Raw genomic sequence first — 21869 nt, 5'->3', positions numbered from 1 at the left:
AAAAGCTGCCTTTCCACCATGGGGAAAAATGCTGAAGATCAATTTGCTTAACTAATTCTTACATCAAGTGCAAGAGCAAGGAGCCCAGAAAGATCTGCTGCTGTTTCAACACATAATATAACAAAGAAGTAATCTGAAAAGATCTTATCTGTCCCTAAACCATTTTGTGGTCATTGATAGCAGTTTCTGTAAGGAGGTTTTCTTATTCATTTGGAGTTGGGATTTCCTCTGACTGACTGAAAATCACCAATCAACGCTCAGATTTAAGTATGTTGATGGAAGCAAACAACATCATCTTTTGCTGATGACTGGAAGTGGTTTCAGGTGAGGCAAGAATCAGATGCAGGTCACTTTCTGAAATACGCTGGAAGCCAGGCGATGCACAATTTGTAACGTGCCCGCTTTAAAGCACGCATGAAACACTGCTGCTGAAGATTGAAGATAAATGCTTTGCTGTAATCAATCAGGGAAGCGCTATGGTCGGCAAGCCTGTTTGGCAGCTTCTCTGGAGATCGTAAATCAAAAGATTCAGAATAATTTCCAGCATTTTTGTAGTGAGGCCACTCCCCAGGTCTGTGCCGTGCTGGGAGGGTCCCTGGGATTAAACTGGGGTTGAGGCACGAAGGCAGCAGTGACACACACTGCAGCTCTTTTAAAGGCAAAGAATCTACTAAAACATTAGATTTTGGGAATGACTTTTTGACAGATGGGCGTAGACTCAGAAATACTGAGTTAAACCAGCACTCTCACTGCCTCTGAAATGCAGATTATACCACTGGAAATGTCAAATACAACATTTAGACGATTTCTGTTACACTCAAAAAATCCACACGGGCATTTATTATGATGATTTCACATTTGAGTTAACGTTGGACATTCCACCTACAATGCAAAATTCTTTGGCTTTTGTCAGCTTTACAAAGGAAATTTGCTATTCACACCATGAACCGGCGTATGTATTGGTTTGCCTTTCAAAGCGCGTGCAGTCCACTTTGCTGCTGATAATCTGCATAAAACTGGATTAAGGAATCGGGAATTCTTGGTGTCACAACCGTCAATGCATCCTGAAAGTGCCGTCCCATGATACACTTGGCATTGATGTCTTCTTGAAGCGCTAGCAGGGCAGCTTCTCTACAGACTGCTGTTATCTGAAACGACACAAAGCATCCCACCACGTTATGATTTTAAAATGCATTGCTTGGAATGAAGAAAGGTTATCAGCACATTCCAAACACCAGATACTCACCAGGACAGAGTTCCACTGACACTTTTCTTTTTTATTTAAATAAACGAGGCTGTGGGTGATTAGCACTTCCCAGCAACGGGATAGAGCTCCAAATTCAAACCACAGTAACATTACGCTTCACGCACGAGTACGCTGCAAATTACTTCAACTTGATAATCATATTACCTTGCCTTAACCCCTCTGCAACACCTGATAAATTAAAACCCCAGCAAGCAGCAATACATTTTTCTGTCCCCAAAGCACAAGAGCAGATATTCCCAGGCTCCGTGGGCACTTTTCCTTTTAAACTTTAAGCTGGGAAAGAAGTAAAACCAATTAATTCAGCAAGGAAAGCTCGAAGGAGAGGGGTGTGTGGAAAGGGAGGGGGGTGAAGGTCTCATACCCTGAAATGTGTTTTTAAGCTCTCTGGACTTCAGACAGCGGAAACAGACTGATGCCAGTGTCATTCTAAAGACACATTGCTGTGGTGAAAAGAGCTTGCGGAATGAAAAGAGATATTGTGATTTCCAGTGCAACAGGGAAAACAGTGATTGATATTGACTGCTCCCTTATATCTGTAAATGAAAGAGCCAGCTGAAACACATTTGTCCAGCTATTCAGCATATTTTCTCTGTTTGTTCACTTACTGAAAAGAGTTCCCCTGCTTATGCTGTGCTAATGGTTGCCAAAGCCGTTTAGTAGCTTTTTAGAGGATTTAGCAGCATGTTTAGGAAGCTTTCACAAGAAAACATGCATGGATTTAGATGGCTTTGTCAAGTTACAACAATATTACTTTTAGTTCCGTGCTGCTCTAATGAACAGTGAAGCTAAACACTGCTGTTATGCATTTTAATGCACTTCAGGACTTCAGAGACATTTAAAGGTGGAAGCAGAGCTGAGCTTTAGTGCTCCAGCTTCTTAGGGAGATAAGCAATGTATCCTTCCGGAAACTAATGCAGGTACTTCAGTCCTTCCATTCAGGTTTTTCACTAAGTAGGTGGTGTGACTATTTCCTACTTTCCAACACAAACACAAAGCTATTTGAAGATTAAAAAAAAACAAAAAACCACCACCAACAACAAAAAAAAACCTGGGGAAACAAAAGCAGAATACACAAAACTGAGAACAACCCCCCACACGCCCCTATCCCTGCTTGAAACCGAACGCAGCAGTCTTTCAAAAGAGAGAAGACTCTGGATAGAGAAACAGATCCCAAACATATCCTGGACTCCAAAGCTGTGCTTGTATTTGTGCCAAATACAGCACTAAGGGCAAGTTTTCCACAACACAAAGAGGAAGAAACCTTTGGGTTTTGTCCTTTCTGTTCTGCAGAGACCAACTATCCACAGCATCAATACGATGAAGCAGGATACCACTAAGTTCAGTTGTTGGAAGGTGATATATTGTGCTCTAGGAGAAGCTAAGCAAAGACTGTCACAAAAAAGAAGGCACACCACTGCCACTCCTCTCTCTTCCTGTTTTATTTGCACAGGGATACACTTGGGAGGAATTTGCCCATAAGCCAATCCTTCTGATGATGTCTAGATGCTTTCTCTGAGCTCTGCCAAGAGTATCAGTAATAGTGACCGTAATTAATCTACAAAGGATTTTTTTTCTTTTCATTGCATTCTGAAAGACTGTAACATAAGTTCTGTGATAACCAAAAATACTAGACATGAGGAAATAGCAGAAAAAGGGTGTTCTTTTATTTGGTATTCAGGAACATTTGAACTGTTTTTAAGGGAAGAGGAAAGGATTTTAAGGCATGAATTATCGTCCTCTGTTTTCCTGGCTGCACTCAGACTAAATCTCCCGTATAATACTGAGTAATAAAGAGCACAGTGTTTAAAATTTGGGCCCTTGTACATGCTCAAAGAAGATACAATGGCATTGTTTCTGTTCCTTTACTAACTGAGGACATCAGATCTCTAATAGATATTTCTTGCCATAATCACACTGGAACACCTCATAACAGACCAAGCAACGGAAGGGATTTAAAACCTCATTTTTGCCTGGATTAAAGCACAATATATGCCAGGTTGAGTGAGACAAAGAGAAAAGGGAGCAGAAGGGTTTTATGGACAGCACAGAAGAAAATCAGCAGCTTTTCAGCACAATGTGCAAGGTCCTTCCCCGCAGGGCTCAGCGTCACTCCCATACCAAACACTACATCTAGGTCATGAGTTTTAAAACCTTGCAGTAGACTTTTCCTCAGTGAGTTTGTCCAATTACTTTCTCAAATCACTTCTCCTTTTGGCCTCCATGACATCCTGTGATGAGCGCCACGATCTAATCGTGTACTGTATGAAAAAGCACTTTTGTTTGTCTTAAAGTGGGTAATTTCAACAAGTGCCTCCTAGTTCCTGTGTTATGAGAGCAGTGAATCATCTGCTCCCTTTTTACCTTCCCCACATCATCAGTGACTGAATGGACTTTCACTACATCCCCCTCCGCAAGCCTCCAGTGACAGTCCTTGCAGAGCCCTTGGGTTCTGCTCTGCCCCTGTGGCTGGTGCTGCACCATGGCACCAAAAGGCTTCCGGGTTGATTTATTTCAGAAAATAACCCATAGCATCTCCAGCAGCTTTTTCTGTGTGACAGCATCTAATTTAGACCTCATCTTTGTGAGTTTGAACCCTGGCTGACTTTCTTTTCTTTCCACTGCACTTATCAGCTTGAACAGCATCTGCCTGCCCCTATAGATGAATGCTGTTAAGCACCATTTCCTACATGTTGGTTTTAAGGCAATTCTTATCTATTTTCAAATACAAATCCAAAGGATCACAATTTTTGTCTTTTCAGTATAAAAAGACTTTTGGATCTCAGCATGCTGTAAAGAATAGGAATAATGATGTCCTATTGCTGTCCCAGAGGCGAAATTGCAGCTCAGAACACTGAAGGCCAAGACAGGTATTCTCAGTTTCATCTGAACTGAGAGCGGCTTTCAGCAATGACCATTAAAGCGGTGATGAAGACATTAAGTGAATGTCAGAAACAACACACAGCAACGGGGCCAGGCAGCAGGTAATTAAACTAGTATGGGGTGAAGGTTATTACTGCAGGGATGAATAGCCAGCCAGGTGGGGCTAACTATTACTAAATCCGTGAGTGGTAGAATATAACCTACACTGATGATTTTCATTACAAATGAAAATTTAACAGACGTGATTCTCATTTTCAATGCAGTGAGAGCAAATTACTGACCTATTTACTGACATTAGTCCGATGCCTGGTCTTAGCATGGAAATAATTTTCAAGCCTCCTTTAAAAAGGACATGACCATTTTTCTTCTGGTTAACAACAAGAGTTGAACATAAGGAATGATTTATCATCTGAGCGAGTGCTTCCAAGGTCAGAAAGTAAGCAGCTCATTTACTCCCGCTTCGAGGCCCAAAAGGGACTGTGTCAGGTTATCCTGGGAGAAGCAGAGAGCCCCAGCGAGCCATCCAAACCACACGGCTCAACTGCAACCAGCAGAGCCACAAACAGGCTGGCAGCCATTGCCCAAATAACGAAGGGTCCCAAAAAGCAATGAGACGCTCCACCTCCAGCCAGCACAAAATGCCAGGTGGCGGCTGCAGCACCCTGAGCAAGCAGTGCTCAGCACAACCCATCCTTCCATGCCATTTCACTGGGCCGGCTCACCCGCTCCTGGCAATGAGTACCAGCCCTTTCCAGGGGAATGAAAGTCCTTTTCAGTTTCTTTGTGTTTAAAGTGCTCTAAATAGCTTTAAAGAATCTTAAAAAAAGAAAAAGCAAAAGCAAGAAAGAAACCAGCTTCTGTGCTAAAGCCTTAGGTATTCTCAAGAAAGTGGTTTTGTTCATGCAGGGTCTGCAGGGAACACCTGTGAATGTCGGCCTTAATTGGGCTGCAGCTGGTGTCAATTGTGCACGCAGTCCCTGGCGGACACCGCCTGCACATTGTGTTTCATTTTCCTTTTTCCCTCCTTTTTAACTCACTCCTCCACCCCACCAGTTAGAGTTGTAAGGGATTGTGTGTAAGAGGGATTAGGAGCCTGGATACAGAATGGTTTGTGAATAGCACAACGTGGGGTGCTGCCCGGCAGGAAGCTACCTGCAAGCTGCCCTGCTAGGCTGCAGGGCGGGCACTGACCCCCGGTGTGCTCTATGAGGGGACCGCCAGCCCCACTGGGTCCCTCCATGGTCGGAAGCAGCACCACAGCTCACTCTGTGACCCTCAGTGCAGACACAACCTGCTGGTGGCCACAGCCTTTCATGAAGGTGCAGGCATGAGTGAGGTTGGGCCTTCTGTACCAGGCACAAACAACCAGACCACTGGTGGGAAAGCAATCCAGATGCTAGCTGACCACTGGGTTACTGTTCTAGCAGCATCATGCTGATTCTGACGGGCAGAGCAGTTGTGGTATCACCACACTACACTGGCTGGGCAGCGAGGCATGCCCCAAATAATGCTTGCATACAAGATGCTGCTTTGGAGATAAAAATGCTGTCTTAAGATGCCACAATTGCCATTTTATTTCCCTTGAAAACAGGTTAAATCTAGAGGTTTTCAAGCAGTGAGAGGTAGGATTCTGAGGCATTTCAAAAAGGCTTCAATTCTGTATTTCTCTCATGTTTCAGCTTTCCTGTTTTATATATACAATCGGAAACACAGGATAACATGCCTTCCTTCTATTCTCTGAGATTAATCCTTACAGCCCACTATAAATCTTGTTCTGTTTAGGAGAACAACCTTCCAACACTAGGAAATAATTGATTGCCCTGTTCTAAGTTTTCATCTCATCTTTGAACAACAAAATCAGCCCTATATGGGCGCCCCTTCCTTCCACTCACATCTGTGATCCGTAGATTTAAGTCAGGTGGGTTCTGCGTTTGGTCATCCTGAAAATGGAAAACTATGTCTTCTAAACAGAAGACAATAAAGTATATTAGTGTAATGTGTTTCAGACGGTACTCATTCGTTCTTGAGACTCATGTGCTGCACCCATCGCTGGAGCTTTGAAGGAAATTGACTTAATAACTGGTTGTCACTTTACACAGCTTTCATAACCTGCTACAGCAATGCTAGAAAAAAAACACAAGTGTGCAAAGCACTCACCAGCCATGTAAGCACCCCAGTGAGACAGAGGCTTCTTTGATCTCTAAGCAACTATGTTTTAAAACATTATTAAATGTTTTCCTGAAGCTGAAGCTCAGTTCTATTCTGGTTCTGTATTCCTGAACACTGCCTTGAAACAGATGAGCTCCTATTTGTATTGAAACCATCCTCTGCAATGAGGATGTATTCAAGTATTATTGTACAAAAAGATAGACTTCCTTCTTCCTTGTTTATTAAAGAGACATTTAATATGGGTTGACATTGGACAGTTACTTTAAAACAGAGAGGAAGAAGCAAGCACCTTTGTAATTCTTAAATCAAAAGGATAGGCATTATGTGTGTCTTGTGTCTCTGATCCAACGATCCGAGCTAACAATCTCTGCTATTCCTGATTTCTTTTATGAGAGGTTGTTAAGGAAATGCAATTGAACAAAACCAGCTTCTTTAATGATCACTATATGTGACTTCAGAATAGACAGGCTCGAGTCTTCACTTAGTGTTTAATCTACAGTGTGCTTATCTGTGTAGCTTCACAGATTGATGCACTTGTCACTACATGTGCATTTGTGCAAATCCTACCTGATGATCTGCACCAGGAACATTAAGTTTCTGTTCTACCTGAGTACAGCCAGTCTGAGCAGGACAGCATTCTCCTTGGATCTTTCCATAGTGGCCACAGCTGCTCTGGGGCTGCAGTAGAGACCATGTCCTCCTCTTGGTCTCTGCCAGGAGGGCTAAGCTACATGTCTGTCTGCTTACTATGGTCATAGCACCTGGCACACCAGTGGGACTGAGCCAGGCCACTGGTCCTGGGCTGTCATGGGGCAGCAACCAGTGGCCACAAAATGCTGTGTGTAACTGCTCCTACAGGTCCAAAAACTGAGCAGGGCTGTGCCTGGGCAGCAGATAGTATCACACATATCAGTAGCTCTTAATATTCTATGAAGTTCAAACACACCCAGAGAAAAATAAGGAAGAGATAAGGTAAGTAGCCAAAATTAAGCATATGTATCATATCTACAGCACATGATGACAGCTAGTGAGAATAAACCAGAGCCTTCAGTGGTACATGCTAAGTGTCATCATACATACCTCTACTCATCCCGACATGTTCCAACAGAGCAAAACTTCGAACCCATCTGTGAGCTTTCTTTATTCTTCTTTCCACTCTCTTAAAAATGTTACTAGATGTGCTATCCTTCCAAGCAATATATAAAACATGTAAATTCCAATTTAACTTCTGTAACTACAAGCCCAAAATGCAGCTAGTTTCCAAGACGTACTGTGTCGATATGGATCCCATCACTTTGGCAGAGACATGTCATAGCTGCACCTTTCACAAAGGAATTCCGTAACAAAACGAGTTTTTACATGCTGGGACTAAATATTTTTAAACAGCGCTCTCTGCCAACTTCAAGTTTCGGCTGTATTTGTGCAACTGAAAAAAGAATCACACACATGTTTCTATACAAGATTAAGCTGCATTTCTGGTTAACCTCAGAATTATTTCATTTTTATATAAACATTTAATGAGAAAGCTTAACTTCTTCCCTTCGGTGAGAAAGAGGAAGCCAAGCCACTAGAAAAACAGTCTTACTGTATGTACACATACATATGTGTGCATGTTCACTTTCATTAAAAGCAATTAACAGAATACTGTGTTCTCACTCAGAGTCTGCTGTTACTATAGAGGAGCTGCACATTAAGCCAATGCTATTTTGCTGAATGCCGTTAGCGTGGTGGACGGAATTATTCAACTAAAAATGTATAAGACTTGGAGGAGATCATTAGCTGTAGCCATCCTAAGTTTCTCTCTAGAAAAGCAAAACAAAAGAAAAGCAACAAAACAGATTTGTCAGCTTCTACCTTAGGAAACCTACTGGGGTATGGGCATTAATTAGCTCTTTTGTTTGCTCGGCTTCTCTTAGATGATGAGGCTGAGCAACACATTCAGCATATTCCAAGTTTCTTGCATTGAAAAATAATTAATGCTTTTGCTTCTCAAGCCAGTGTTTCTTTTCTCAAGTTTAACCTGGTAGAGCAGCAGAGATCTGAAACTCCAAGCAAATAAATCCAGTTCTGTGGAAGGAATTGGGAGACATGTCCTCCCTTCCCTAAAAAATGCTCATTCTTTTGTCAGTAGAACTTAGCCAGTCTAGAACTGTCCTTCGACTCACTTCGGCTGCAGCAGCATTTATGTTACACTCTGTCACCATTAAAAGATGGCTGAATCCACTCAGCAAAGAGCAAAAAAATATATATATTCTTTTTCATGGTTCTTGAAGTCCTGTTTTCATTCTGTTTTTAGACCTTCCACTGTGGCAAATACTACCTCTGATTTGGATATGGTACACCGAGTAAACTGCAAATGTATTTATAGTTACCTATGCATGAGATATCATAATACAATAATACATAATACAGTAAATGCAAACAAACTCAGCTAAAAATAATAGCCAGAAAATCTAGGAAATCTTCTGTAGTCCTTCTGTTTCTATCTGTTGGATAGAAAGCACACAAATCATAGGATAATGAGAATAAAAGGGATGTAATACCTTCTGTTTTTTTCTATATGGCTATTTACACACGCGTACATATCCTGAGTTGAGGCAGGGAGTGGGAAAAGACATTTGTTGAATAGGGTTTTTAGACTGAAAGATGAATAATGTCCTTAATGGGAGCTCCCTTGCTTTTCATTTATTGGATCTCAGTTCCTGGAAGGTGTGAGATGTCTCTGGTGGAGTATCTATTTCCTTGGCAGAGCGTTAGAGGAATTTCATACTGTTTCTAAGTTTACCTCTTGGAGCTTCCCGTGGTACCCAGCTGCTCATGTTTCCCAAGAAAATCTGAGGACTGCATGCCTGCGTTCTAGGGGCAGAGCAGGGCTGGAAGTGCAGTCAGACCTAGGAAGCAATGCTGTTGCCAAAGGTAGATCCTGCCGTGCATGGTTATTACTCCTTAAGGAAGAAGCATAAAGGCTGGTAAAGAGCTTAAAGTAAGGCAAGTTTTGCTTGTGCAAAAAAATACCAAAAAGTAATCAGCAAGGAAAAACAAGGAATGACATAAATATAAGAAAGAACAGTGGTGTGCCAACAATTACTTTTAGTTAAGGATATATTTAAGAGACACACTTGGCTGTAGTACAACAGAGGATGCCACAAGAGTGAGATGAGAAAGATCTACTATCACAGAGCTAAGGACCACTGCTAAAAGACCTCAAAAGCCAGTAAGAAACATCAGTGACAGCAGCAACAGGTCTGTTCTGCACTGCCAAGGGGCCCTGAGATGACAGGTGCCATGTTTGAGGAACAAACCGAAGTTAGCAAAAGCCTTCCTGCAGGAACATGCCTCTTGCTCCTTCACTGATTTACCTTATGAAGAGTAATCTCTGCCAGACATAACATCATGGTACACCCTGTTTCCATCACTGGAGAAAGGAGTTATCCTAGCTCTGTTTCTGCTAACTGCTACAGAGTGATGGGAGGAAAGAAACATGAAGGAAACAGCTATCTCGGAGTGCAATGGAAGAGACAGGCAGGACCCTTGGACATGGAAAATTTTTGGCAGAGGGGACCAAGGAGGAGAAAATGAGAAGAAAACCCAATACTATGGGTTGTGAAGTCTCCTCAAATCCATAGCCTGAAGAGTAAGAACATAAAGCAGCCTTAGTCCATACTGTGAGAACTATGCAAGCTTAGATCTTCAAAATACCTAGCAGTCTGCTTTGGGAGAAGCTGGTAAATGCATAGAGAAAGCTCACCTACTCCTCTTACCTGCACTGCTATGGATGCACTCCTCCTCACACAGCCAGCAGCACACATGTGCCTTCTCATGACTTGCCATAAATATTTTACTTCACTGAATTGGGCAGCCAAGCTGTGCAATTCCACAATTGAGCATCACCGCACAACTTGAACTTCATCTTGTCAAGACATGAGCTCATAAGATTCACCCAGAAACTGCCTGCATGCAGGAGAAAGGGGGAACTTTCTAGTGAATTATATCTACTCATTTTATGTTAGATGCACAGACACCAGGGCTGCAACAGTGAGTGTTTCAGTGCCTGTACAAACACAGCAAAAGAGTGAGGACAGCACATATGGGGTGCTAGAACAGAAGCATTGGTTTGCATACCGAGCAACACAAAATGCTATATTCTGTCTGTTTTTTAATTCAAGATTCTTAGCATTTCCTACTTGATATCACATTCAACATATTTCATGATATCTGGAGGACTTTGTCATATCAACAATCTGCTGCGTCTGGTACAAGAGTATCCAAAATGCATGAGATGTCATGGGGAAGCTGGATTTCATGGTGTGATGTCACCCAACCTGTCTGGTGCACATAACCCAGCCTCAGACCTCTTCTGATATTTCATTCATCTGTGGATCACTCCAAACCCCATGGAAGAAATATTTCAACATTCAGACTTTTTTTAAGAGGAAGACCTTCCACCCCTCAGCGGACATCGCATTCGAAGCACACTGCCAAATATTATATGATGTCCTTTCCAGAGTTAATTTTTAATTTCCTGACTTCACTGCATGAGAAATTTTCAAATTGTCTTGGCAGTCATTTGACGGCATGTGCAGACCTAATTGCAGGAGTGAATGCAGCGTCAGCCCAAATGCAAACCTCCGGACTAACTGAGGAATTTCTGCAAAATTAGTTAGTTTGTTAAATTAAGTTCCAGAAAGCACTGCAGTCCAAGAAATGATTACAGATGTAAGGTAAAGGGCACAAACCTTACAAACCTTACAAACCTTGCCCCAGTCCACCATGCAGTAAGGGGACACAGGTGTCCTAAACACATCACTCAAAAACCCGACGATTTTCCACTTCATTTTTTAATGCCGCAGTTCCAAACCCACAGATGTTGTGCATGGCTATAAATCTTGGCACCCTCTCCATTACGGAAGAATTTTCCCCCGGTATTCAGCGTTCCTTGCTTCACCTTAAGTCACCCTAATCATGCTGACATCTACTATCGATGATTATATTAGCCCTAAAAGATCCTTAAACAAATGAAAAGGACTGACTTCTACTCCTAAAGTTCTGCTTCCAATTTTCTAAAGGAAATTAAATAATGTATAAATCAAATGCTGGGCGCGAGCCCAGGCAGCTGAACATCGCTTTGTCCTTTCAAAGTGAAGAGGAAGTGTCTGCTGCAGAAGGGACAAGCCAAGAGAAATAAAGTTTAACCTCAGCTCCATGTGAAAGTGATTTGGGATAATCGAGGGAATCTGCAAAGAGGTTATAACTGGGACCACATAGTAACAGTGGAACGTTACACGATGATCAAAAATCTATCAGGGGTTGACCTTCACCTGGGGGAACCATGCGGCCCTCGCAGCTCATTATGCTGGAGTGGAGCGTGAAGGGCAGGAGGAAGAGCAGACGAGCAGGAAGGGGAAATCTATTTATAGTGGATGCTTGTCATGTCATGGTAATCTTACCATTTTTCTCAGGTTTGCTATATCCATAAATAAGTTCTGCCTGACAACTTTACAGCAAGGCGCCTATGTAGGAAACGTTCACGCTGCTTTCCAGTTCTTCTTTAGCTAATACGTACTGCTCAGACTGTTGAGGCAGCCACCAAGAGACTTCTTAATTTATGCACTATTGATGGACTACTAGTCTTTCTCTATAAGATGGTGTATATCAAGAAGGGGAAAAAACACTGAAATTGTGCTAGATATTTTCCTGGTATTATCTGCTAAGCAAAATGTGGCCATAATTGCCACAAGGCATTTCACAAAACTATTGGGAACAGATGTAGTTTATAATATGATTTCCACATTAAAATAAGATTCTATCAAGTTTACATGGTTTCAAGAAGAATTTGCACTGACAGTTTTGCACGCAGAAGATCAGCCCTGGACTTTATAATTAGGGTCAACACAACCCTATTCACATAAGCCAGACTTTGATGGAGAGACAAAGATGTGACGTCCAGCTATTAACACTTCAACTATGTACATTCCTGCCCATTTAGAAAATCTTCCTCTCCTCAACTTTAAAGGCTATAGAATATTTTAGATGCCATGCAAATGGCCCTTAAAAACAGCGTAATCCCTTCACTTCCTTCAGAAAGCAGCAAAATTATTTTCAGCGCTGTCACTTAGTTGTTTTGTCTGTCACAACGCTAATCGAGCAGCTGGCAAAGCACGGATAGCCACATAACAGTTACATACACACAGCAAATCAACAAACATCCTGCTCAGCTGTTGCAAACATGTCAGGAAATGCTTCACAGCTAAAAAAATAAACAAAATAAAAACAAATAATTCCCCTCTCCGGAATACTTGCTTTTAGTTTTCCCTTTTAAAAAGCAGAGCTCATAGACATACTCCTACGGTGTAGAATTATTTTAGATTTAAAGAGCATAATGAGTGCTACTGTCATTTAAATCTCAGGATGGAAACTCATCGTTAGTATGGCTGATTCAGAAGAGCCAACAGGTTTACTGGGCTCATGGACTTGTAATTTATCAACAATTATCCATACACTCTAGATAGCTACAAAATATTAGATTGAGCTTCAGGAACACTGTCTTAGCATAAAAAGACAATTCAATCAACTACTATGAGCAGGGAGCTTCACCCATTCATCTTCCACCCTACCTCTCTCTCAACAGAGCCTGTGCTAATGAAGCATCAGCCTGTGCCAAGGCTGTGTTTAAAAGAGCAAAGCAAGCAAAGGAAGTAGGGCTTTAGTGGGACCACAGGGCTTTACACAAACACTGCTAGAATAAACGCCTCCGTAAAGACCTCCAAGTTTCTCATCACTTTGTCTCGGCAGGTTACCAAATCTCAAGAAGGAAAAAGAAAACAACAAAAAATAAAACCTTAAAGTAGGATGGAAAATAGTAGGAAGTTTTCACAGAATGCGGTTGTTTGCCATCCTTGAATTTAAACAAAACCAGATGCACAATATGTTACACACACATGAATAGGGGAGAGCCAGCAAGGGAAGGAGAGCTTTCTCTCTCTCTCTCTCTCTCTTTTCCTCACTCCTTCTTTCAAGAAAGCATCCCTGAAAGCACACAAGCATATGTTTCGGGCTCCACTGGTGTCAGTAAACACCACTGAAGTAAAGCTTATGCTTATATACATTCCAAAACACTTATCTGCTCTGTATGATTGGAAGCTAAATGGAAGCTATAAATCAGAGGCAGAAAGTATTCAATCAACAAACAAGATATCTTTTGTCTTAAGGTGATGGTCATTGGTCTTGCAAAATCTTACACTCATTAGAATCCGCTGTTAAAATGAGAGACAATTTCTGACACCAAATTCAATCAATTAATTTACAAATGCTAAAACATTTACACAAGTAACAGAAAGGCATCACAATTAGCACCAATGTGTCACATTTTTTGGTTCTTTGTAACTAAACCCCAGCATTAACATTAAATAGTTAAAATAGCTACAGATAGGTTACTGAATGCAAAGCACCCAGTGGCAGTAATTGCATCCTAGGTTTTCCATATCTCTGATGTATTTAACATAAAGATCTTCTACAAAGTACTGTAATTCATTTTCCTGAATTCTCTGTTTGCAAGGTGCAAAACCGTTTGCATTTCACATCTACAAGTGCTAAATACCTGACACAGGAAGCCTGGGGCTTGCTGAGAGCTGCAATGCACGCAGGGCACAGGCAATGGTACGTACTACCCCACTGTGCATTATTCTGTACACTAATACAAGTTAACCAGTAAGGGTTTACACCTATCTCTTTAATAGGTGAAGTCTCCAGTAAAAGGGAAAGAGGAAGAAACATGAAGGTCTGGTACAAGGCTACCCATTCCCACTGAGGCCAGCTGAATAATCTGCTCCAGTTCATTAGATCCCATATGGTAATGTCTGTGCTAAGATAATCAGCTTCATACAGGTACTTAATCTCCTTTAAAAACCTACCATCTATCCACTGGTAGTAACAAGGTTCGCCATGGCCTGCAGTGACTGTGAGCTTGTTACTATCTGCACAGTCATTAATTATTTAAGCACAGGACATCGCCTCTTGCATCTCCTTTTGTAACACAGAGCAAAGATGACCTGACCTGAACGAGTGTTAATGCATATTTGAAACAGGCACAAAGCAGTACTCACTAGAAATACAGTTTGGTGCAAGCATGAAGGCATGCAGCCTATAACACAGTTAGTTGCACGTGCATTTATTTCAAAATAATCTCACTGTGGTAGAGATCTCCCAGCAATAGAGAACAGGCTTTGCTATGAGCTATGCCAGTCCCTGTATGGGCAGTGGGCTGATGGTGGCTTCTGGGGTGCTTGGTGTGGCCAGGGCTAGCTGTGCCTAAGCAAATACCAGGCCTGAAACAAGATATTGACTACAGAACTACTTTTTCAGGACAAAAGAGTCGCTCCAAGGTGGACAAAAGAAATGCAGATTGCAATACGCTTAACAAATACAGAAAGTTACCATACTCCTGTATATTGCTTTGTGAGTTATTAGAACCTAGATATTCTCCATGATTAGAAGTGCATTAATGAGCTGAAAGATACACAGTAATTCATCCTGCAGGTGACCTACATGCAGCAGCCATGTGTGTTTGTTTATGATCACTACATCTGGTAATGAGCCTTTGACATAATGCAAAGCTGAGGTAGAAAAATGCACTCTGTTCCTCAAGCTGACTAATTAAAGCTCTGCTTAATTTGGAAAAGGGCACTTTCAAAATAAACAATTTTCAGCAGACTGTAAAAAAAAATAGGTAACAAATGAGTCTCATACGGTAAGGCCTGAAAGCTGTCGTAGCAAGATTACAAGCACCAAAGAAGGTGATTTTAACTCCCACAATACCACTCTGAGAGGGTGTGCACACAGGTGCCCTTCTGACACTGCAAACAGTACATTCACGTTTACACTTTATTACTAGAAGAGAAGCCTAAGAATGCATTTTGTACTTGCAGAAGTTTTCCTTTTGTTCTTCTCCAAGAGCAACAGAACTCCAGTATCTGCAGAGATGATCAAAGCCTACATTATAATTTCTAGGAATCTCAAAACCAGTAAGTGATGGGGACTATCATGAATGGTGATAGTCCCCACCATTCATGTGTTAGGCATCAAACTATGACTTGCACCTAAAAGTAACACTGCCAGTTGTCACCCTCTGCATTTTACTAACAACTGATAAAACAAGCAGTAAGTCCCATTTTCCACAGTGACATGGGTGGGAAGAGCAGGCAGCCAAGCCTCACTTCCCCACCAAAGGCAGCCGGGGCCTCAGTGCCCTCAGCTCCCACCAAAGCCATCCCATGGCCTTGAGTCACTTCAGCAAGGCCTCATCTACACGGGATGTTATTCTGGAACAGCAACCGCATTTAAATTCACTCCCTATCTCATTCCAGGACAACTTCCTCACATTGACGTGCCCTTAGAAGTACAAGAAAGAGCATTCGTCTGTGGCTGCATTTAGCCCGAGGCTGAAGTCTCATGAGGTAACAGAGAATAGAGAACTGGCTTTATCTTACAAACGGTGTGAATATATATCACCACCCTTTGGAATGAAACCAACATTTTCTCTCTAATCTCCCAACCGTTTCCCACAGAAAGTGCGTACTTTCTCCAGCCCATGAAAGAAGGCAAGTACGTTGGGAAAATCAGAGGGATTGCAGAGCATGGAAGGCCCGTGTCAGCTGCGCACAAGAGCAGATTTCCCAGACCAAGACACTGAAGCTATGAAATGGCCTCTGTCACTGACTGAGAAACTACCAGGGTGGTGAAGGGAAAAGCCGTGTAAGCTGCATGTACTGAGAAACAATACTGCAGAGCTTTGGGACTGGCTCCCCAGATGGAATTAAAGGTAAGTCAGGTAACACAGATAAGCATGGAGCAATGTGGGTAGAGATCGAAGCTTTTCATGTATTTAGAAGTGACAACGTCAAATTACAGTTTCTTGTGGCAAACACAACTGCCACCCTCCTCCCACTCTCACAGGCGGTGTACAACTCAGGAGTTCTCATGTGCTCCTTAACTCTCATAGGAAATGCATTTTTGCTGTCCTGGCAGGTCAGACCGCTAACCATATCCCTCAGAGATCATCTGCCCACTTCCTCTCTTCCCTGCACAAGTCAGCAAAGAGGCTCAGGTTTCCCAACACAAATGGAGAACTCGGACAGGGACACCATGGCAGGCGGATACACCCTGGGGTACAGCCGGGCAAGGTCAATGGCAACAGGAACATGGAGATGTCAAACTGAAACCATCAATTAACTAAAAGCTTAGGTTTAAGGAGAAGGCCGTGCAGATTGAAGTCCACCGAGAAGTGCCAGCATCTGCTGCAGCATCAAGCATCTGTGAGCAAATGTCACAGAGACTGCCAGTCTTCTCCGCGCTTCCCCCATTAAACCATTGCAAATAAGGATTCTCATTTCTTTTTTTTCCTTTTTTTTTTTTTTTTTTTTTTTTTTGAGTGCCTGTTCCCAGGTCTGTGAAACATGCTGATCCCCTTAGAAGAATTCTTTCTCTTTTTCTTTTCCTTCTTTTCTTCCTCTTTCATTCTGTGAGACAAGTTACACCTTTAAAGTATGCCGGGCTGCAGCTTCAGTGCTGCAGAATCCCTGCTCACCCGTGCTTCTCTTTCCTCAATTCCTCTCTATCTGATTTACTGTTTACTTGGAGAACATATGGGAAACATGCAGGGAAAGTATGCATCCGGGTTCGTGTTCAGAATAAATACTTTTTATGACTATTCCTGTGACCTGCAGCAATAGACTAGATTAGTCACCCACAGCTACGTATAATCACACAATCATTTAAATATGTTTTCAAAACAGAATATGTTTTAAGGTACAGATCAGCTGAATATTCCTCCATAGTCTCTCTAACACCCATTTCCTACAACTTTACCATTTTCAGCTGAGATAGAAAGCTGAAGTTCTCTCTCAAAAGTATGGGTCAGGAATAGAAATAAACTAGAAATTATTAGTGCTACCCAGTCTACTCAGTTTTCTTAATGAAAGAATGATGAAGAAGTGAAATAGATAAAGATCTAAAAACTGATGCTGAGGCTGAAGTAAACGTGCAATTTATCAACATATGCAAAGTAAGTTTTTCACAAGTCTTTGCCCATTTCAGACAACCAAACTTCCTCTAACATTAGGTTCATCAAAAAGTAGAATTGCAAAGACTTTTGATAGAACAGAGAACAGAATGCTTCCAAACCAGAATATGTAATTTAATCAAAAGGCAAATTAATAAAGGTTCAAATTCAACCACAGCCATGATACTTAGCAACAGGATTGAAAAGAAACCTTGAAAAAATCATTTTGAATTGAAACACATTCAATATTTTCAAGTCAAAACATACTGGATTCTTCTAGGGTAAAGAAATAATAATAATAAAAAATAGTGAAGGACAAAAAACCTGATTTCCTAAGTTCTATATTATTACCAAAACAGCTAGGTTCTGCTTTACTGTCATTTACTTAGGGTTTTTCTTCTCCTCTCCACTGTCATTCACATTTGGTTTTGATGAAAAATCTGATGTATCTCTTTTATTGTAGGAAATGGACATCTTGATAATCTTTTAAAGGTTCTTGCACATGTAGCTACCAGCAGTGAACTCTGCTTGCAGCTTTCCTCCTTATCCTTTCTTCACCATCCACCATGCAGAAGCCAGAACTCACCCGCAGCAGGAGAGCTACAGAACATCTCGTCAGCCTGATTGCTTCTGATTACAAGGCTTAAGCAAACTATACAGACATTTTCCTTTTGTTGCAATCCACAGTCATATACAAAAGATGAAAAACAGAGAGATTTCATAAGGTAACCTGGCTTTTACAGCTCTTGTGGGTTTTTTTGTATGAAATGGACATTGGGTCTTATGTCTACAGGTTGAAATGCTGTAGTAAATCTCTAAAAAGGAAAGGGGTTTTTCTTACTTTTTAAGAAATGCTTTTCCCATGTGTTTCTGAGAGGGTGTGTGAGGCACTCTACAGTCTTTCAGTCTCACCACAACAGTGCAGTTCAGAAAAATACTTGAGCAAATGCTGAACTGTGAGCACACTTAAGATTTCATTTATTCCTATCCAGTGTAAAGGATTTTGAATCAAGGGGAACTTGCTCTCATATTTTCAGCCATGCACACAGCTGAACTGAGGTCTCTCAGCAGGTTGGCAGTCAGGCACACGCGGACACGTGGTACTGACCGCACTGCTGAAAAAGTCACGTTGTTCTTGGAAGCGTGGCTGATTGATCTCTGCTGGCCGGCCAGCCAGTTCCTTCACCAGCTTCATCTGCACTCAGAAAATGCAGTATCTGGAAAATTATTTGAAGGAACACATTTCCCTTCAGCAGACTTGCTTGTTGTTCTGCTTGTCAGGGGGGCAGAAGGCTGCTGTGAGAAGAGTCATTATTTGCCGAAAAGCAAAAAATCTGTTTTCATGCATGATTACTTCTATTAATACGTATCGTTTTACATACATAATACATCTACATACGGAATCTATTATTATGGAGGAAATGATTTTTTAATGAGCATGACTGAACAATACTTGAGAGAAAATGTTCAGACCAATGTTAATTTGCAGCAAAAAGTCTGGATTTCATGCCCCAGACCAGCCCAATCATCCTATGCTTACACCTTGAGAACAGGATTTAACTTGTATGGCTTTTCCAGGCTCTGCAAACTTCCTAAGCCTCAATTTAAACTTTACCACTGTCAAAGAGCTTTAACATAGCCTCAAACTCATAAAGGAAAAGGAAAAGGAAAAGGAAAAGGAAAAGGAAAAGGGAAAAGGGAAAGGAAAAGGAAAAGGAAAAGGAAAAGGAAAAGGAAAAGGAAAAGGAAAAGGAAAAGGAAAAGGAAAAGGAAAAGGAAAAGGAAAAGGAAAAGGAAAAGGAAAAGGAAAAGGAAAAGGAAAAGGAAAAGGAAAAGGAAAAGGAAGGGAAGGAAGGGAGAGGAGAGGAGAGGAGAGGAGAGGAGAGGAGAGGAGAGGAGAGGAGAGGAGAGGAGAGGAGAGGAGAGGAGAGGAGAGGAGAGGAGAGGAGAGGAGAGGAGAGGAGAGGAGAGGAGAGGAGAGGAGAGGAGAGGAGAGGAGAGGAGAGGAGAGGAGAGGAGAGGAGAGGAGAGGAGAGGAGAGGAGAGGAGAGGGAAGGGAAGATTAGGTAATACATCTAGTATAAATGTAGCTAATTATATTCTCAATTGCTGAATCATTTGTTTTCTCTCTCCCTGCATGCTGGGGTTAATTAAGCTCCTTAAATGCTGTATATGAATTAAGAAGGAACAAACAACCAAAAAAATACTTGCTGTTTTTTCTATGAAAAAAATCTGGTGGTAAAATGTCCTGGCAGGCTGTACGCCAGTACAATAAAACAGATGAATTTTCAGTGGTAAAAAGCAGAGACTTTCAAGAGAGTGCATTCATGGTAGGAGAGGTGCTTTCTTTCGGGAATTGTATCAAAAAACAAGGATGAATTATTGCTATCAAATACAAGCCTCAAAATAGAATCTCTGTTATCATAATGCAAATATGAACGTGTATTTGCTATTCCTGCAAAATGTTATCATTACTGTTCCCACTTGCAAGGGACAACCTGTTCTGTGCAGATCCTGACTGACAAGGACTGGACTAGATTCACCATTTTCACACCAACAGCGTTGTTTTGCTCACCTTCAGAAACCACAGCACAGGTAATGCTTATCACACGATGCTGCAAGGATCTGCACTGGCTCTGCTGGAAAAGCCTCAGGAATCCCAGCACTACTAGAAGAGCTGAGCAGCTCCTATGGTCCCCAGTGCTGTTACTGGTCCCAGCACATCATCTTGCCCTCACTGTTTGCCCTTGTAGAGACAGCATTTTTTTCCCCTCCTCGCTTATATATTTATTCATAGTCTCTCTGAATCTCCCGCTATTTTCCTTGCCACAAATGTTCCTTTATATTAATCACAATTTCCTGGAAGACAAATATTTGGTTCTAATAATCCCTTGACTTCCCTTCATTAATCATGCTGTTCTTCTCTTTATTTTTGCTTTAATCCACATGAACTTCTTCATTGTCATCTGCTTTATTCAAATAGAGCACGGCAGATCTGCCTTGTCTCCATATTTATTTATTTATTTTCTTTTTAAAATCCAGCAACTTCCAAAGCTTTCTTGCTGCATTTTCCAAGTGTCTCTTTCAATGACATGGTATCAAAAAGGCAGTGAAACCAATACCAGCCCACTCCGGTTTGATGCAAGTAACTGGTAACATTCCATAGGAGCCAGGTGCTGAAACAGATGTGCGTACTGCCAAAGACATAATTTGTGATAATGTCCCAATGTTATTTTTGAAGGTAGGTCCTGATTTTTAACCTGCATATTGCAAGATCAGTCCAATAGCAAGAAATAAGGCAAATGAACTAGAAATTACCCTTAGCTCTTACTGCTGATGATACCTCCTAACACTGAGGGCTAAAAAACCACAACTCCGAACTAAAATAGCTCACATATAGGAAGAAGACTGGATCATCATGTTTGTCATTGTTGTCCTCTAATTAGGTTTCTTTGGGGCAAAAACTGGCAAATGTTCTGTCCAAAAGAACCTGGCAGTATTTGGAATCAGGGAGGACAACACAAGCATTTATCCCATTACATAAGTGGCCTATAGATGCTACCGTATACAGTGCTGAATGCATTCTGAGCCTTGTGTAACAACAGATTTCAAATGATAAATCAGAACACCAGCACCACTTCAGGCTTTGAAATACAGCTTACCTCTTACCAAATATGATGTGTCAAATTAATTATGAAATTCACAAGAAAGAAGAAACCTCGTAGACGATCCAAGCATCTCCTTGCAAGTCCAGGACTGTTTCCAATGAAATGCGGGACTGGCAGAAGAGAGATTTATTGCCACAGTTTCTTAATTCTATATTTTGTACTTTAGTAAGCCATCCTATCCTGCTTCACATGGTGCATTTAACAGGTAGTCAAAAGTAATTTAAGATGTAAAATGCACTTGTCATCACCATATGCAATGCTGAGCACTGCTTATTTCCTGCAAGACTTTGTTAAAAAAGAAATTGACTGGAGGCATTCTACAGGTTTGGCATTTCCTCTGACAGCCAGCATTCACCAAGGATGCACCTACACCAATGCCATAACTGAAACAATCCAGACCATGCCATTAGAACAGCATGCAGCCAGCAGCTCGTCTGATTTTCCACCACTTGGCTGAGCCAGTGGCTCATTCCTTTCCTGCATCCTTTGAGCCGAGTCCTGCGTGTGAAACTGGTTTTGAAAGAATATATTGGATGGCAGGAATCTTAGAGAGGCAACTGAAAGGAGCTTGCTGCTTCAGAAAGATGTGAAGAGAGCAGCAGGCTTTCAGTAGCACTGAGGACAAGCTGAGTTGTGCTCAATTCCAAAACGCTCCCTAAAACAAAAGAGATTCATCTGGCCCCTACTTCTCACTGACGCATACAGTCGTGTCTTAAATGAGAAATCTACAAAAAGACACCCCGAAAGACCTGGGACTTATTGTACATTGTACAGTGACATAGCTTGGGACTAAGTGAAGTAGCGAGCATGTCTACTCTTTGGTATAACT

General features: G+C 41.6%; 1 protein-coding gene across 1 annotated transcript in view; it reads right to left on the bottom strand.

The window, feature by feature from the left end:
- Positions 1 to 625: 625 nt before the first annotated feature.
- AFG2A (AFG2 AAA ATPase homolog A) overlaps positions 626 to 21869 on the bottom strand; it is a 179069-nt gene continuing 157825 nt past the window's right edge. Inside the window, exon 16 of the mRNA XM_072336451.1 lies at positions 626 to 1148. Within this exon, the coding sequence (XP_072192552.1) occupies positions 972 to 1148 (177 nt within the window). The 3' untranslated portion in view covers positions 626 to 971. The remainder of the gene's footprint in view (positions 1149 to 21869) is intronic.

The sequence above is a fragment of the Excalfactoria chinensis genome, chromosome 4 (genome assembly GCF_039878825.1).
Source record: "Excalfactoria chinensis isolate bCotChi1 chromosome 4, bCotChi1.hap2, whole genome shotgun sequence".
NCBI lineage: Eukaryota > Metazoa > Chordata > Aves > Galliformes > Phasianidae > Excalfactoria > Excalfactoria chinensis.
The sequence above is the reverse complement of the archived record's forward strand: the minus strand, read 5'-3'. Positions and strand labels throughout refer to the sequence as shown.